The 18,076-nt window shown below is 60.2% G+C and overlaps 1 protein-coding gene and 4 non-coding genes across 5 annotated transcripts; all 5 read left to right on the plus strand.

Annotated features, from left to right (window-relative positions):
• The first annotated feature begins 2,097 nt into the window (after positions 1 to 2,097).
• TBRG4 (transforming growth factor beta regulator 4) lies at positions 2,098 to 17,499 on the plus strand. Its single transcript, XM_075144391.1, has 11 exons — positions 2,098 to 2,166; positions 2,936 to 3,419; positions 6,414 to 6,731; positions 7,992 to 8,163; positions 10,111 to 10,268; positions 10,827 to 10,937; positions 12,540 to 12,684; positions 13,752 to 13,994; positions 14,736 to 14,847; positions 15,511 to 15,625; positions 17,321 to 17,499. Exons 2-11 carry the CDS (start codon positions 2,994 to 2,996, stop codon positions 17,420 to 17,422), a joined length of 1,902 nt encoding a protein of 633 aa, XP_075000492.1. The 5' UTR covers positions 2,098 to 2,166; positions 2,936 to 2,993; the 3' UTR covers positions 17,423 to 17,499.
• LOC142079844 (small nucleolar RNA SNORA5) lies at positions 7,366 to 7,502 on the plus strand. Its single transcript, XR_012672798.1, has one exon. It is a non-coding gene; the product is annotated as a small nucleolar RNA SNORA5 (small nucleolar RNA).
• LOC142079845 (small nucleolar RNA SNORA5) lies at positions 13,328 to 13,466 on the plus strand. Its single transcript, XR_012672799.1, has one exon. It is a non-coding gene; the product is annotated as a small nucleolar RNA SNORA5 (small nucleolar RNA).
• On the plus strand, positions 14,364 to 14,503 carry LOC142079848 (small nucleolar RNA SNORA5). The gene has a single exon (XR_012672801.1). It is a non-coding gene; the product is annotated as a small nucleolar RNA SNORA5 (small nucleolar RNA).
• LOC142079846 (small nucleolar RNA SNORA5) lies at positions 17,111 to 17,247 on the plus strand. The gene has a single exon (XR_012672800.1). It is a non-coding gene; the product is annotated as a small nucleolar RNA SNORA5 (small nucleolar RNA).
• Positions 17,500 to 18,076: the final 577 nt, after the last annotated feature.

Here is an 18,076-nt window from a genome sequence, read left to right on the forward strand (position 1 = left end):
CCTCTCTGCGGCACAACGCCAAGGTGAGCAAAGTCGGCTGCCTTTTATCAGAGCCAAAATCCTTCAGCCCTCAGAAGGGAACGTCCAGCCGAGCAGCAACCATGTCCCACGGGGAGACGGCACCCGATCCAAGAGTCTGGGTCCCGTAGAAGGCTGGGAAATTTTTGCTCTACTTCCCTGCAGCTCTTTAGGATTTAACAGCGACCAAAAACAGTATCAAGACCTCTAAATATTGTTTTTAAGTGTCCTGTGTAAACCCCAAGCAGGCTCGCCCCTTTCAAAATAGACATGAAATCCTGCGAGGCCATTTTTGGAACAAAAAGGGAAAATTTGGTTTTAGTTGGGGTAACCCTGTGCTCACACAGCAACAGCTTCGCAGGCCAACTCCCCACCACCGACTTGGGGCGAGGGTAAATAACACTCCCAAAACCAAATGCCGTGAGAAATACCCCGCTCATAAATCAGTCACTTGCTTTGTTTGACCACCGCAAGGTTGAGCTGCCCCTCCTCATTCCTGGCAACCCACGTATTTATTTGTCTTTTATTCATTCCCACAGCCGGGATCTGTTTGGACACTCTGATACAGCAGGAAAGGAAACACAGGGTGAGGCAGAACCCAGCCAACCTCACCGGTGACAGCCTCAGCAGGTAAAGTGAGGGCATGGCTGGTCCATCAGCCCTGGAGCAGCAGCCCCGGAGAGGGCAAGGGGGGGAAGCGATGACACCAGATGACACCAGTTGGGCGGGAGTGTTGATCTGCTGGAGGGCAGGAAGGCTCTGCAGAGGGACCTGGACAGGCTGGGTCGATGGCCGAGGCCAATGTATGAGGTTCAACAAGGCCAAGTGCCCGGTCCTGCACTTGGGCCACAACAACCCCAGGCAACACTGCAGGCTTGGGGAAGAGTGGCTGGAAAGTGCCCGGAGGAAAAGGACCTGGGGGTGCTGGTCGACAGCAGCTGAACATGAGCCGGCCGTGTGCCCAGGTGGCCAAGAAGGCCAACGGCATCCTGGCCTGTATCAGAACTGGTGTGGCCAGCAGGAGCAGGGAGGTGATCGTGCCCCTGTACTGGGCACTGGTGAGGCCGCACCTCGAATCCTGTGTTCAGTTTTGGGCCCCTCACCACAAGAAGGACATGGAAGTGCTGGAGCGTGTCCAGAGGAGGGCAACGAAGCTGGTGAAGGGCCTGGAGCACAAGTCTGATGGGGAGCGGCTGAGGGAACTGGGGGTGTTCAGCCTGGAGAAGAGGAGGCTGAGGGGAGACCTCATCGCTCTCCACAACTACCTGAAAGGAGGTTGTAGCGAGGTGGGGGTCGGTCTCTTCTCCCAAGGAACAGCGATAGGACGAGAGGAAACGGCCTCAAGTTGCGCCAGGGGAGGTTTAGATTGGACATTAGGAAACATTTCTTCATCGAAAGGGTTGTCAGGCACTGGAACAGGCTGCCCAGGGCAGTGGTGGAGTCACCGTCCCCGGGGGTATTTACAAGACGTGTAGATGAGGCCCTTAGGGACATGGTGTAGCGGGCATGGGGGTGTTGGGTTGGCGGTTGGACTCGATGACCTTGGAGGTCTTTTCCAACCTCAACAACTCTACAAAACCCTCCCCCCAAGCAGCCGAAGGGGCCGCCCGCGGGGAGGCTTTAAGGGGGCTGGGGGGAGAGCTGAGGAAGGAGGCGGGCCAGGGAGGGCTGGCGGCGGGGCAGCACGGGGGCTCAGCCCCGCAGGACCCCGCAGAGGCTCCCAGCCCGAACGGCTCCTCCCGCTCGCAGCCCCACAACGGCCCGCCCTCACCCCCGCCTCCCCATATTCCCCCAGCGGGGTCGGCCCCGCTGCCCCACAAAGTGGCGGCCTGGCGGGCGAGGCCAGGCCCAGCCTGATCCGCGGCCTCGGGCAGGGCCGCCCGCCGCGCTCCAGGCCCGGCCGGGCCGCAGGGACGGCGGCTGATGGCGGCTGATGGCGGCCGCGCTCCCCTCACCGCCCGCCACCGCGCACCGGAAGTGCCTCCGCCTAAGCCAATTGGCGCTCGCCGCAGTGCGATGACGCACCCAAAGTGCGCTGGCGCGCTGCCAATAGAGAGCCGCCGCGGTGAGATGACGCTATTGGGCTGCGCCGGCGGACATGCGCGCGGCGCCTCCCTGCCGGCCCGGCGTGCGGCTGGGGCGGGCGAGGTCAGGCGGCGGCGGCGGCGGCGGGAGGGGAAGGGCCCGGGGGCGGAGGGGAAGGGCCCGGGGGGGGGGACTCTGAGGGGGCCGGGCCGGGCCTAGCGGGGGCCTTGAGGGGGCCGGGCCGGGCCTAGCGGGGGCCTTGAGGGGGCCGGGCCGGGCCTAGCGGGGGGCTCTGAGGGGGACGGGACGGGCGTAGCGGGGCCCTTGAGGGGGACGGGACGGGCCTAGCGGGGCCCTTGAGGGGGACGGGACGGGCCTAGCGGGGGCCTTGAGGGGGACGGGACGGGCCTAGCGGGGCCCTTGAGGGGGACGGGACGGGTCTGGGGGGTGGACGGAACCAAGGGCTCTGAGGAGCAGGGGCTGGGCAGGGAAGGAGGGAGCCCCGGGAGGATGGTGTGGGGAAACTGGGAGCAACTGGGGAAATGGGGCTGCGCCCCTGCAGGTCTGGGTGAGGCTCAGTGGGGGCTGGCAAGGAGCTGGGTGTGCTCCAGACCCGCTGCCAGCCACTCTGGAGCAGCTGCGCGCTGCCTTGGAAAGCTGTGCCGGAGTTGGCAGCCCCTGATGGGGTCTGGAGGCAGGTTGGCCCCAGCAGGGAAGCGCGTAGCTTCGGTTTTTTGCCAATCAATCGCCAGAAAGCTTTTATTGCCTCTTCCCATCCAGTGTTGCGGGTCAAAACAGTCCTTTCCTCACAACCGTTAGCAGAAGCTGGCTGCTTCTTCCTTTTTATCTCTGAAATTCTCCCGCCTCTAAAGGGTTTCTTTTCGTTTCGTAGCGTTCCTGAAATGCGGCGCTGACCACTCACTGCCTTCCTCCCCCCCACCCCTTCCACCATGGCAGCCCGCTTGGTGCGACGTTGCTGCTGGCGGCACTTCGGTGCCTTCGTCTCTACTCCCTCAGCAGTCCCGGCCTCTCTGCTGGTGCCGGCTGGGAAGGTGATGACGGCAAGAGCTCTGCCTCAAGCACCTTTCACTTTATTTCATACTTCCAGCCCTTCCAGCTGGGCAGATGGATTCTCGGTCAAAGAGCAGGTGGAGGACAGCAGAAACCCAGAGCACAAAGTGATCGTGGAACTGATTGAAACAGCAGCGAGTCCTCAGGAACTCTTGCGGTTGAGCGAACTCCATGTTCTTAATAGCAACCAAGCCTCGCTAATGATTGCTCAACTTTCCCGTCTTGCAGCGGAAAAAAAACTGGAAACGGAGAGCATTCTGCGAGATGAACGTTTCCAGCAGCTCATTGGCATCACAGATTCCCAGGTAAGTTCCCTCCTTGACACAGAAGCGTTTCGGGGAAAGAATATGAGGTGGAAAGTGGACGGTGCTCCCGGGATTGAACCAGTGTGGCTGGCTGGAGCCGGCTGCGTGTTTAGGGTTTGTACTTTGCCTTGCCAAGTAAAAGATGAAGTTGAGGGGACCAGGAGGTGAAATTATCAGCTCTAGGCAGGATGCCTGATTATTTCTGTCTAAAAGCGCTGCTTTTTGGACCAGAGACAAAACGTAGCGGAGAGATCATCCTCGTTAAACACTGCCTTGCTCCTGGTCCTGTGAATTTTTCGTTTTTTTGGTAGGACAAAGCTGCACCTTTGCCAGTTCGTGGCAAAGACGTGTCAGAGCCACTCAGCCGGACAGTGGAGAAGCCCCCAGGTGGGATCACAGGATGGTTTGGGTTGGAAGGGACCTTTCAAGGTCATCCAGTCCTACCCCCCTGCCGTGGGCAGGGACATCTTCAACCAGATCAGGTTGCTCAGAGCCCCGTCCAACCTGACCTGGAATGTTCCCAGCGATGGGGCATCTACCACCTCTCTGGGCAACCCGTACCAGGGTTTCACCACCCTCAGCGTAAAAAATTTCTTCCTTATATCTAGTCTGAATCTCCCCTCCTTTAGTTTAAAACCATTCCCCATTGTCCTGTCACTACAGGCCTTGGTAAAAAGTCTCTCTCCATCTTTCTTGTATGCCCCTTTATATATTGAAAGGCCACAAAAAGGTCTCCCTGGAGCTTTCTCTTCTCCAGAGAGCGGAGCAGAGGGGCAGAATCCCCTCCCTCCCCTGCTGGCCACGCTGCTTTGGATGCAGCCCGGGATACGGTTGGCCTTCCGGGCTGCAAGTGCACGTTGCCGGCTCATGCGCCGTTTTTCACCCACCAGTACCCCCCAGTCCCTCTCCACCAGGCCGTTCTCAATCCATCCACCCCATCTGTGCTGGCACTGGGGATTGCCCTGACCCGTGAACCTGCCTTGATGAGGTTCCTGGCAGGGCTCGGGGGTACAAGCGTTCTGCAGATGCTTTGTATTTCTCCTGATCCACAATCTCTGCTCCCTAAAACCTGTCTAAGGGTAGCAGAGAGGTGGGATTTGTCCTGAGGGTGCCCGGTTAGCTCCGTTGAGCTGAAATGCTTCCATGCCACTGAATTTGGAGTGAAAGTACTGCTGCTGATGATCTACGTGGTCCTGTGTCGCTGTCGCCATGGATCAAAGGGGTGTCCGTGTCCCTGGGGACCCTCAGTGGGGAAGGGATGCCCCAGAGCGGGCAAAGCCAAACCGCCGCGCTGCATGAGTGATATGAGAAGCAAGGCAGCATGACCGAAGTGTAGGAAACTGCCAAAAGGGACGTGGCTAAGGGATTCTGAGATGTAAAGCAAGCAAACTGGCTGCAAACATGTTTATCCTTCTCCAACGAGCTGTTATTGCCGCTGCAGTCGTAGATAACTGAATGTAAGAGGTCGTTGTGTAGATGGAAAGATGCTCTGATGCAAAGAAACTGAAATTAATTGGCTTGCAATGTCTTTGTGTCGACAAGCTAGAGATTTTGAGCAGCAGGTAGGGCGTGGGCCAGGACAGCTTTGAGGGAAGGGGCTCTTACAGACTGTGAGATGAGTTTTGTACACGTGAACGGGTGAAAAAGGCAAGGGATCAGCCAGGGGAGCAATCTGCTTCTCCTTGTGACTTTCTGAATAACCCAGGGCAAATCACGAGCTCTGCTCGCTTTCTCAGCTGCGTCCTGGGCTGTGATTTTTCAGATTTTAGCAGAGCACCCTGGCAACACTCAGGTCATTCTTTAGGAATTTGCCGTACTGGAGTTTGGACAGGCCAGAGAGTTAAAGCCTTTGTTTGCCCAAACCCACGTGGTCCCTCCTGCCTGAAATTCAACGTCTCGCGGCACTGCCTCGCTTGCCTCCTGCACGGTCACTCTGAGAAGTGACTCCTTGTTTCTGAAATAATTTTGTAGCGTTGGGATGTTCTGTCAAGCAGGCGCTGTGCTGCTTTCTGAAGGGCCCACCAGAACCGACGTCGTTTGGGTTTGGTTTTATACGAATCACGAGAGTTTTCAGACTGGAATTGCCTTGTAGCGCTGCACGGCAGCTGCAGAGCACAGCTGGGGAAACTTGGGCTGGAAATAAAGAGATGCCGGGCATTCCCCGACAGACGCTGATGGAGATGAAAACTGGAAGACCGATTGCCGGTGAAAAACCCCATGAGCTCCGCCTCGCATCGAGGCTGCCGGTGGGAAAGCAGCCGGCGGTGGCCAGGCAGAGAAGTTCAGTGGGCAGAGTGGGACTGGGCAAGTCCTGGTGCTCCCAGCAGCCAGTGGGATTTGTGCCCAGCCTCCTTTCGGAAATGCTGGAGAGAAATTGGAGCTTTTAGGATAAAGTTTCATCAGACCTGAGGTGCTGAGGCGAGTCGGAGTCCCGGGGCATTCCCCCCAAGACCCTCAGAATTCTCAGTCTTTCCCACCGGTTTTCGTTTTACCACCCACCCATGTCATATCCCAGCCACAGCACAGAGAAGCTCAAGTGCCTCCAGAGAAGGGTAAAGTCTACTTAAATGTTTCACCCAGACGGTAGTAAATCTGCGTAGCTTCCTTCCCTGAGGCAGAGAGAGTTCACCGCCTATATGGCAGCTCTATAAGTGACGTGCGGTTACCTCTCGAGGCTCATCCATGCCGCTGGGATCGCTGCGTGGCTTCGGCTTGGGGTACAGGCGTTGAGGTTCCTCTTCCTCACCAGGGCGTTGGGTCGCTCCGGTCTGTCTCTGACTGCGCAGGCGACACCTGTGAGGAGGAGCAGAGGTCTCGCGTCATGGTGGGGGACAGCTGGATGTCCTCAGACCGAGGAGGACTCTCTTGCTTCCCTCTCAACGCTGTGCAGTTCTTTTTGTAGAGGCAGAGCATGGTGTTTGGTGTGACTGGCAACAGAATACTCTTGTGCTCTTTCCGATCAACACCTTTCCCTTATTTTTCTCTGCTGCCCAGATTTCTCAGGTGTGGAATAACACCTTGGTGAATCTCCTGAAGAGCCTCTACTCCCTGGGGATGGACAGCAACAAGAGGGAGATGCAGTCGGTGGAGCAGGAGGTGCTGTGGCGGCTGCGGCGTCTCACCTTCAGGCAGCTCACCTCCCTGGCAGAGTTCTTGGCAGTCAAGGAGGGGAAGGAGAGCAAGCTCCTGAACGAAGTCATCAAGAAGCTGGAGCTGCGTTGGACAGAGCTCGAGGGTACCCGAACCGTGGTGACGCTGATGGCGAAGGTCGGGCACGTCTCCCCGGCTCTGATGGACCGGCTGGAGGACAAGGTAGGGCCTTGGGCTCTCCCCTCCACCTCCCGCAGGTGACAACCGTGAGGGGGAACCCCGTCCCCTTCAACCCATCCTATATGGGAACACTAATCCCACACAGGCTGCGCTCGTCGCTGCTCCGGAGTACTTTAGTGTGCGCTTATGGGTTGCTGTTTAAGCAGCTTCCCACGCACGGATGCTTCTAAGAGGGGTTTCCACCTGAGGAGCCACGTAAACGGGGGAGCTTGCCTCGCCAGCCCCTTCCCAACCCATACTGGTGTGAGTGGGTGACTCGCACTGGGCTGCGCTGCTGGAAGGTGGGCTGAGCTGATGCATTTTACTTTGCAGCTGCGGCAGGTTCGCAGAGAACATGCTCGAATTTCCTTAGCTCAGCTGGCAAGCGATAACTTACAGAGCCAGCATAACACAGCTGCCAAAAACATCGTCCTTTGCTTCTCTGTACAAGCCAGGCTGTGAGGGGAGCTGGAACAAGGAGTGTCCGTACTGTCCTCGCCTTCTGGCTGCCTCTGGGCACTCGTCATCTTCAAAGGGGGCAGCTCTGTCCCCTCCGGTGCTCAGTGGGTCCCCGTTTCTGTTGTTCGCAGGAGCATGGAAATGTCGTTTGGGTCAGAACCGCTGCAGGAGCCCTGACTGCAGCTGCGTCAAATTCAGTCCTTGTCCAGCCCGTGCTGGGGACTGGCCAAACAGCTGCCACAGCAACAGCTGTAGCTCATGACCCCACTGTCCCTCTCCCTCGGCCCTGGGGATAGGTAAATGCTACAGACACCGGCGTGTGACGAGGCAGAGCACTGTAGCTGGGTCTGACGAGGTTGTCAGCTTATGCAGAGCCCAAACTAACGATGTTGGGTTAGTGTCCTGCAAAGGAAGCAGAAATTACAGTGGGATTTCAGGGAAATTACAGGGTGCTGATCCAGCAGCGGGTGCCTTTCCTCCGTCGCTCTTTGCCTGGCAGCGTGTTACAGTGCCTGGACACACAACAGGAGTGGACACTGAGGTCCTGCCGGCTGGGGGAGGCAGAACCAGCAGTGGGGAGATCCTGGCCGAGCTCTGCTGAGAGGACAAGGGTCTGCTTCCCCTCATCCTCCCTCCGTGGCCGCTTAGCCTCACTGTGTGCTAAACACTCGCCAGTCCCAGTCCCCGTCACCCTCAGAGGGACTCAGCCGGTAGCAATGACACATCCCGCTCCATATAAAGGCTGTGTCTGCACCTCACTTCGTGCTTTCCCTTTACATCCCTGCTCAAAACATTTCTTGGCAGGCTCTGGAACTTGCTGAACAGTTCAACCCCGATGACATCCGGAAAATAACTCTGGCTCTAGCCTACCAGAACCGGCGCTGCGTGCCCCTGCTCCGAGCCTTGTCCTACCACCTGGTTCAGAAGCACGCTGAGCTCAGCCTCAACATCCTGATGGACCTGATTTTCGCCTACGGTAAGCAGCTCGGTTGTATTGGGACCTGCTGGATGTTACGTGTGGTAGAGCCCAGTTGATTTTGGGCACTCGAGTGGGGATTTGATGGCATTGCCACCATCAAGGCCAGGTGAAGGAGAAAAGAGCACAGCTGGGTAGCACCAGCTCCGAGCCCAGGTACGGCTGCTGCCTCTCTGGCGCACGGCACGGTCAGTGCAGCTCGTGGCAGTGGTACGCCCTGGTTTTCCTTCCAATGCATGGGAAGACGGGAACTTGCAATGAGAGCGCGCTTTGGAAGGGTGGTCGGGATACCAGGGAGCCCCTCTGCCCTGCAGTGTAGGCAGCTGGTGAGCTACGATCCCCCAAATGGCCCCAAATCCTCTCTCGCCTCCTCCCGTGGCCGTGGGTTTCTTGGGGAGCCCCTGCCTCTGTTTTCTCGCTTGCAAACGCAGCCCTCGGTAACAGGAGGGCTGAGCAGGAGCGCTGGGGAGGGCTGGGCTTTTTACATGGGGACAGTGGCACTAAAGTAGCTGATTTCTTTCCACCCAAGCTGTCCTAGTGACAAGTTAATTATCATTTGAGAAGCGCTGGGTGCTGAATTCGTACTCTTCAGCAGGTGAGATGCCACGAGTACTTGTACAAGCACTGGCAGATGCTCAGGGCAGTGACGGCCACCTTGGTGATGTTCCTGGCCACAGGGTAAACCAGAGCCACCACATACTTGATGGTGATAGAACCTGGTGGAAAACAGCTCTGTTAACAGCAGGGTAGCGCTAATTGATAATCCGGTTTATGATCCGGGGTGTCTTAGTTCTCTGGCTCCTCTTTCCGTACAGTATTGCGTGGTCCTGCTCTCTTCTTACCGTTGGTAGCCAGTGGAAAGCCCAGACAAACAGGGATAAAGGAAGCCAGGAGAGCCAAGGGGGAGCTCATCTTCAGTTGATTGTCCAGCTCCTGGTGATGGGAACAGGAACAGCTCTTTTGGCAACCACTGGGGCCAGGACAGTCTCCGTGGGTTAGCTGTACTCTCAAAATAAAGAAATAACCCCAGTAGACCTGGCTTTGGAGGGAGCTCATGCTTCACTCATTGATGTTACCAGTTTACTTGCTATGAAGGCGATTAATCTGGAACGAGTTTCAAGGAAAGTGGTGGACGCTCCATGTCACGGCCTCCAAATCCCTGCTGGGCGCCTTTCTCAGAGGCAGGGCTGTAGGTGCTTCGGCTCAGGAAGGGCAGCTGGACGGTATATATGGGCCTGGGTCATATGCAGAGATCGGCCCAGGTAATCCAGCAGTTCCTCCAGCCTTAAAACCTACAAAGGGGACAACTACAATGGCTGGACGTGGTTTGGGAGCCAGACTGGCTCTTGCAGGCTCTGGCAGCGCTGTAGCCGCTGCGGTGGGGATGCTCTTGGCCGGGATGCCGGCACGCTGCGCTGACGTTTCTCTTTGATGCGTGTACTTGCTGCATCGTTGAATCAGGATGGTTGGTACCTGTCGTTGCTGCTGCAGCCGGTCTCGGACCCTCTCGTGGGGACTGTCCCCTCCTGGCCGGTCCACACTGACCTCCGGGACTTGGTGCTGCCGGTTGCTGATTGTTGCTCGCCTGTTCCTCGGTCAGCGTGGGCTTCCCGGGAGCCTTAGCGAGTTCAGGGCTCTTCTGGCCAGACCAGGATCTGTAGATGGAGACACTGGGGCTAAAATCTGCTACCGGCACTGGGTGGAGGCTGGAGCCATGACTTGGCACCGGGATTGAGAGCCGGTGGGTGCGGCAGGACCCGGCAAACAGTTGGTCTGACCAGAAAGGATGGGGCCAAGCCGACTGGGGGAGGCAATACCGGCCCCCGAGCCGCCTCTGCTCCTGACGAACGGCTTTGTGCTTTCCCTTGTGCCACCACCACCCGTCCAGGCACAGCTCCCGTACCAGCTCCTTGTAAGTGGCTGCCGCTTTCTCTTTGCTCCTTTAAGGAAAACTGAATTTCCACCAGCCCCAGGTCTTCCAGAAGATAGCCACCGACCTGCACCCCCACGTTTCCACGATGACGCCCGTCGAGGTGACGCGCTGCATCAGATCCTTCGCCCTCCTCAAGTGGCTCAGCCTGCCGCTGTTTGAGGCCGTTGCGCAGGTGAGGAGGAGGGGGCTTGGGGACGGGCAAGGAAGCCCCCACTGGCACCAGTACAACTGTGATCCACCCCAGTTCCCAGGAGGTGGGAGCGGTTTCCCCCCACCTCTCCAGAGATGCTCTCTGGGATGTCGTCACTGTTTTCCCTACCCAGCCGGTGGCTGTAATCGAGTCTGACAGGACTGGCTGTTCATCTCCCGCTAAAGTCAGCGCTGGGAATCCGTGCTGAACTGGGGCCGGTCTCGGCTCCGTCTGAGCCTCCGCTCCCGAGTGCCAGCGCTGCTTCTCTCCCCAGGCGCCTTCCCAGCTCTGCCCCAGTTTGTGTGCCTGCACTTTTGCGTCCGTACAGGGCGAGTGGGAATATTGCAGAGCTTTGCTTCCACTCGTAGCTTTCCCTTGTGCCAGGACAGAATCCCAGGGAAGCACTAAAAGACCTTTCACTCGTATTTTCCCATCTTGCCACAGGGCTGGATGCATCCTTGGCTGACGTTTTCAATCTTTTCCTGCCTGTACTCGTTCAGGACAGACCTAAACCTCTGGTTTTCCCCCTGTATCTTCCAGTATGCCCTGGACAACACCAAGCAGCTGTCGGTCACCCATCTGTGCGGTATCATCCTGTCTTTTGCTCGCCTGAACTTCCAGCCTAGCGGAAGCGAGGACTTCTTCAACATGGTAACCTTCCTCCTTTCCCCCTCTTCATCAACATTCCTCCCTCCCTAGTCAGCAGGAAGGCTGCAGATCTCCTCCTAGCACATCCACGTGCCAAAGTGGGTGTGGGAGGGCTCAATCCAGCTGTAAATGGTGTGGGAAGGGGGAGCCCAGAGCTCAGGCCGGGCTGAAAAACCCTCCCTGCGCTCCCCCGGCTGCGTGCCGGGCAATAGCTGAACCAGTTAGTCCATGACTGGCTCGAGTCCCCGCAGGCTCGCTCTTCTACCAGACACAAGCAGTGTGTGGGTGTTCACATGCCCTCCTGAACTCCGATTGCCATAATTAACTCTTTATAACGAGGCCATAGGTGTTGACGGTTGCACGCCCGCTCCTGGCAGAGCTGTGTGGCTCTCCCAGCTGAGCCAAGCCCTCGGTCTGGTAGCGCTGGGGCTGCTCCCCCGGCTCTGGGGAGCTGTCGAGAAGGATAGAGGCTGCCACAGGCAGACGTGCTCACCGTCTTCCTGCCTGGGGGGAAGGTTGCCGCCGCGGCGCATCCCGCGGCGAGGAGATGTGACCGGCTGGAACGGCCGAGCGGAGGGGGAGCCTCCTGCGTGGTTTAGCAGGAGGCTGGCAGGAGGTGAGCGTGGGGCAGGCGCTGTCCTTGGCGTCCTCCTGCCTTCCCCGGCTGGTGGAGGCAGCCAGGCTGGCCTCTGAAGCGGAGGAGGAAGTCACCTTGACCTCCTTGGGGACAGATTTCGGCTGACGATTTCCAGAGAGGAGCTGTGTTGTCGCTGAGTAAGCGGGCATTCGCCGAGCACCCGGCAGAGGGAGCGTGGCCGGCCCGGTCCCACCTGCGATGCGCAGCTGAGAAGGAAGAGGACCCAGATATGGGTGTTCCTGATCAGCAGGACCCCGTGTCCCACCGCAGGGCAGCCTGTCCCCTGTGGCCAAGCCAAGCTGGGGAGCAGGGGCTCTCCCTGGGGCAAGTGAGAAGGGCAAGGTGTGGAAGTAGCATCCAGGGCTCTGGACTCCCCCTGCCAGCTTTGATCGAGGTCACCCTGAAGGGGGATTTTGTAGCGAGTGCGAAACTACTCATTTTTGAGGCGTTGCAAAAAAGTTCTCCAGGCTTAACAGGAGAAACCCCTGTGGGATGCAGAGCTCCAGGCTCTTGCTGTGATTCCTGGACAGGCAGCCTGACACCACAGATACAGTCTCAGACCCCTCCAGCTCGGTTTACAGCAGGTTTTAGCTACAGATCCTGAAGAGGTTATCGCCTCCAACCCTCCCTTTTCTGAACGCTGCCCTCGTGGCAGGGCTGGCTGCAGTGCTGCATTACCCCTGGCTGCTGCGGTTTGCTGCTGGGCTTTCTGATGAGCCACCCGTGCAGCGACGCAGCATCCTGGGCCAGCAAACCGCAGCTCACGAGCTGCAAGGACACGTTAGAGCGATCTTAAAGTCTCCCCTCTGCAAATAACCCAGGGGGGAAGCACTGCTGTAGAGGAGACGGTGCGCATCGGGTGCACCGCAAGGCTTCGGGGATCTGTCGAGCTGCCAGACCTGCGTGTTGACCTTGGGATCGAGGCATCAGCAACGCTGAGCTAAGCTGTTTGGTTTCCCTCTCTGCAGGTCCACGAGGAGCTCCAGAGCCAGCTGGACAGCCTGGAGCCTCACCTGCTGACGGACCTGGTGTGGTCGCTCTGCGTGCTGCAGCAGGCCAAGGCTCCCTACCTGCAGCGAGTGCTGGCGCCTGACTTCCACGCTCGGATCCGAGGTGAGGTGGGCATCTCTGCCGGTGGGATGGGGACCGAGAACCTCAGACCTGGGGCAGGGAGTGGGGATGCTGAGCCTGGTCTCTGTAAATTTGAGTTAACGGCTTGTTAACTGTTAACCAGGAGGGAATCGATCTCACTGAGAGTGGTTCTAACGGATCCCCCCCACAGCTCTGTGCAGGGTACCCGGGCCAGGGGAACACAGGGCAGCAGCACCAGGAGAGTTGGGCGAGTGGGAGCCATGGCCTCCAGCTCCAGCAGCCCCCTTGGGCTGTGGATTTGTGCCTGTGTGCAATGGGGGAGAAGGAGAACAAGACAGTGACGGCAAAGGGGATGTGCTCGAGCCATCCTCCTCCACGCCCTCCTGCTCGTGCCTTCATTCCTTGTGCTCTCTTCTCCTGCCTTCCTCCTCGGGTCCTGCCCGCTGTCAGATCTTCTGCCTGCCCAGCCCAATGCCTGAAGCGGTGCCCGCGGGGTTGAGCCACAGCAGGGTGATGCATTGCCCTCAATCTTATCGTGGAAATCGCGTGCCCCAAGGCACAGCTCGCTGCTCTGCTCCGGCACTGCCCGTGTGCTTCCCCCAAGTCCTCGAGAAGAGACGGGAGGGCTTGGTGTTTCCTAACAGAACGGTGACTGCTGAGAAAGCGCAGCTCCGTCAAATTCAGTCCCTGCCTCCTCCGTGGCGGGGACTGGCCAGCCAGCTGCCACAGCAACTTCTGTAGTCCACGGGCCCCCCGTCCCCTCCCGTGGGACACTGGGGGATAAAATCATGCCACAAACATTGGGCTCCAACAGGGCTGTCCCCGCTGAACGAGGGCCCTGTTTGCCTCGGCCAGCTCTCGTGGTGGCTTCCTGCGAGCGCCTGGCAGCTGGAGCAAGGCCAGGAACCCTGGCGTTTGGCCGTTGGTGATCTGTATCTCCATGCCAGCAGGCAGGGACCTTCGCAGGGGGATCGGAACCAGGAATCCCAATCGGACAGGCTACGCAGGCCACCAGATGAAGAGCCAGACCCCGCTGTGGGTCAGGGCTTTGGGCCGTGTCTCTAACTCCGCTTCTCTCCTCCTGCCAGGCGATCAGTCCCTCAAGGCCCAGAATTTACGGCTGAAGCTCATCCACATCAACGCTGCTGCCAAGCTGGAAAGCCCTGAGTACCGGGGACCGTTCCTGCCGGCAGAGATGCTGAGCCCCGCGGAGCCGGCGGGGGAGAAGGTCACCCTGCTGCAGAGCAGCCTGCGGGAGGCATTGGCGGGGGTGCTGGGGAGCCGGGACAACGGGCGCTTCGACGTACGCACCATCTACGGCTGGCAGATCGGTGAGTGCGTCCTCTCCCTGCCGCCGTGGGCAGCAAGCGGGACCCCGTCGGGCTCTGCCTGGTGGGGGGAATTGAACTTGAGGGTTCAGGTACAGCTGCCAGGCTTTATCCCCCCTCATTCTTCAGCCTCGCACCCCTCTGCTTCCTCATCGCAGCTGCCCTGTCTTGTCCCAGTCTCCTCCCACAACTTGCCTCTGAAGGCAGAGCAGAAACTGCAGCCCAGGGCAGGGTTGCGGCTCGCAGATGCGGGAGGAAAGCCCTCCTCCTGCAGCCAAACCAGCACGGAGCAGCGCTGAGGCTGGCGAAAGGCTTCTGGCTCTGCCCTCCCTTCCCCTGCCCACCCCAGGCTCCCCCAGCTCCCCGCTCTCCTGCAGCCCTGTCAAATTCGATCCCTGCCTCCTCCATGGCGGGGACCGGCCAACCGGCTGCCACAGCAACTTCCGTAGTCCATGAGCCCCACGTCCCCTTCCCGTGGGACACTGGGGGATGAAATCACGCCACGGACACCTCTTCTGCCCGAGGAGATGCTTGGGAAGCAGACCCTGCTCTACGGCGGTGCGAGGAGGATGCTGTACCCCGGCCATGTGCTCTGGAGCTGCTCCACAGCTCCAGCAAGGATGGGTTTTTTGGGAAAGGAGCGGCGGGACCTCGTGTGCTCCGCGTCACCAGCCTCAGGGGAGACGGTGTGAGCAGCATCCAGGTGGGTCTCGGGAGTCCTTGTGTTCCCTCTTCTCCATGCAGATGCCGAGACGGTGGTGAACAGCGAAAATAAACCTCTCCCCTTGAAGGACTTTGCTGCTCCCCATCTGCTCCGCTCGGAAGGGACAAAGCCGCTGCCGCCGGGCGCCAGGAGGTGGGTCTGGGCTCAGCTGTGCCCCGCCATCCGGGCAGGAGCTCGCGGGGAGAGGAGGGGGAAAGCTCTGCCTTCATGGCGCTGAGGACCCGCAGGCTCCACACCTCCCGGTCACTGCGGCCAGCGGCTCACGGCAGTGCCAAGGACACCGTGCCCAGCTGCGTCCCACCTCGTTTGGGAGCAGGAGGGGGTGTCACAGGACAGAAATTGGGGTAGGGCTTTGCCCCCATTTTGCGATCGGGGCTGCTCTGAACAGCCAACCTGGTGGAGGCACAGCAGGGGAGGGGGCCGGACGCTGGTCGTGGCAATGGTTTTGTCTCCGAAGAGAGCGTCTGCCAGGTCCGTCTGCCACGGAGCCCGGCTGTCTGCAGGGCCCTGGGGGCTGAGCTGCCTCCTTCCTGCCTGGAAAAAAGGCAGCATCGCCCCACTCAGCTTGCTGCCAGGCCTGGGCTGTGGATAAATTATGCTTGGGCTGCTGTCCTGGTGCTTCTCCGATGGCTCAGAGGCAGGATAACAGCTCCAGCAGGACAAATCTGTGTCCCGCTGGCACGGGGCAATCGGCAGTGCTGGAGCAGGCCCTTCTACGGCGGCTCCTTTCAGGATCCGGGCGCTGCTGCCAGCTCCACGAGTCTCACAGCCTCCCATCCCTTGTGCCTCTCCCAGGGTCGCCTTCCTCCGGTGGGAGTTCCCCAACTTCAGCAACAGAAGCAAGGACCTGCTGGGCCGCTACGTCATGGCCCGGCGCCACGTCCAGGCGGCCGGCTTCCTCGTGGTGGACGTGAGTAGCCGCGGGGAAGCAAGGGGGTCTCTAATTCCGTGGAGATGGGGGAGCAGACACCTTCTTGGGCGGGGGGGAGTACCAGCTTGCCTCTCGCCCCCTCACCTTCTTCCTGAGGGCTCTGGGTCCCGCAGAGCCCCACGTCACCCCCCAGCGCTCCTTCCATGCCCGCGCCGGGATTAGCAGCCGTGATCCCTTCCAGGCCTCTCGCTGGGCAGCCCGAAGGTGGCGGGGGGGATCGGTAATCAAGGAGGACGGCAGACAAGGTCTTAGGGCGCTGATCCCCCGCGCCGGAGCCCTGTGCTCCAGCGAGGTCATGCATTATTTAGCTTCCCGGAGATAATTATAGCTCTCCTGGCGCGCAGCGAGCCCTGCCCTCCTGCGGGCTGCTGTGGGGAGGAGGGTGGGTGGCTCGGCGTCCTGCAGGGAGCCGTCCCTCTGCCCCTCGCCCTGCGGAGCCCGGGGTCAGCCCTGTCCTGCCTGAGCTGCGTACCGGCAGCGTGGCTGCTTCGGGGCTGGAGGGCCACATGTCACCGCAGAGCAGCGTCATTGTCACCACACAGTGATCCCCCTGGCCCGTTCCCCCTCTCCCCACGAGGACCCTGAGCTTCAGCGCTTCCCCAGCGTCCTCCCCCCGGCTCCCTGCGCCTGCTGCCGCGCTTTGAGGCTGATGCGAAGCGAGGTTTGAGGTTCACCGGCGCTGTGTTTCCCAGCCGCTTGCGTAATTCCACCCCCCCCGCAGCCCCCGCGCTGGCTGGCTGGGGAGGCTCGGGGGGGAGACGGGAGGAGGAGGAGGAGGGAAGTGCCACTTCCCGCAGCTTCAGCCTTGCCTCCCGGCTGCTAAATATAGAGGTAGGGGTGGGTGGTGGGATCCCCCCAGACGAGTCTGCTCCCTCGTACAGGCTGGTGGAGGCACTGCTGAGGAACGACGGACCGGCTCCGGTGTCTGAATGCAGCCGGAGCTGTCAGCCACCGGCCAGAAAGCAAGTGCCGGGCTCCTGACCCTCTTCCCCAGCCTGCGTGCCCTCCTCCTGCCTGCAAATTCACTCCAAATAAATATTTCATCTGCCTTTGCCAGGCTGGGGCTGCTGGGAGAGGCAGCGGGAGGAGGATGGGATGGGCCGACGGCAGGACCACGAAGCCCTGCACGTCCTCTGCATCTCACATGAAAAATTAAGCGGGTTTTGGTGCTTGGCGAGGTCCTGGGGACTCTGGCGGTGGAGGCGCTGCCCTGAATCCTCCTCTGCCAGGGGGAAGGGTGGTCGCTGGGGCCGGCCCCGCGGCTGCTCGGTCCTACGTGGCTGCGAGCAGTCCCCGTACAGCTCCCGGTGCTTTGTGCCATCCCGGCTGCTCACAGAAGCCCGTTGTTCGGTGGTGGTGACGCAGGCTAATTTGGGGACAGTCCTGAATTGTCTGCGTTTTAGTCCCCTGCGTGCCGATGCCACCCTCGGGTGGGAGCAGAGGGTGCCCTCGCCCCCGTGTCCCCGCAGCCTGGTCAAATTTGGTACCTGCCTCTGCCGTGGTGGGGACCGGCCCACGGGCTGCCACGGCGATGTCTGTGCCCCACGGGCCCCGTGTCGCTGCCGTGGGACATCGGGGATCAAAATAGGTTACGGACACTCCTCGGGGGCCAAACGCAGGACTCCGTGCTGCGTCTCGGGGCTCTGACGGCGTCTCCTCTTCCCCCCGCTGCAGGTTCCTCACTACGAGTTCCTGGACCTGAAGCTGGAGCGGCAGCGGACAGCCTACCTCAAAGACAAGCTCCACAAGGCCATGGCCAAAGAGATGGCCAGCTAACCGCGCCGCTCTGCGTCTCCGGCAGCGCCCGTCTGTGTTATAGAAACGTGTTCGAATAAACACACCGCTGTACAGTGCCGCCGTTTGGGGTGCCGGTTGGCGTCGGTGCCGGTTGGCACGCGGCTTTGCTTCTTCCTGGGGTGGGAGATGGCTTCGTGCCGATGCTCAGCGGGACCCCGTTCACCACAGCCACGGCTCGGCTCCCGGGGGAAGCTGGTTTGAGCCGGGGCTTAGGATTAAGAGCCATCCGGCCTCTCTTATTCCCGTTTTATTAGCGGGGCTTCTTCCCCGGGCGGCTGCGCAGTGCGAGAGGGGAGGGAGGAGGGGCAGGGCCGGTTCCTGCACCGCGCCGCTTCCACCCGGAGCAGCGGGACCCCCGGAGCAGGCGCGGTGCCCTGGGACATGGGGGGGCTCTAACTGGGAAGGGTTAAATCCTGCCCTGAGCACCCCCCAATACCCGCAGCTCCCCTCCCTTATCCAAGCACCCCGACACACGTGCGCAGTGTCCCCCGTGTCCCCCAGGGCACGTGCACCCGGGGAGGGATGAGGTGGGTCAGGAAAACCCTCTGTGCCGTGACGCACCGGAGCCGGCTGCCAGGAAGGGCTTTGGGGACGGATTAGTGGCCATCTGGCCACCGGGACACTGCTGGTCCG

The sequence above is a fragment of the Calonectris borealis genome, chromosome 2 (assembly GCF_964195595.1).
Source record: "Calonectris borealis chromosome 2, bCalBor7.hap1.2, whole genome shotgun sequence".
In the NCBI taxonomy this organism is placed as follows: domain Eukaryota; kingdom Metazoa; phylum Chordata; class Aves; order Procellariiformes; family Procellariidae; genus Calonectris; species Calonectris borealis.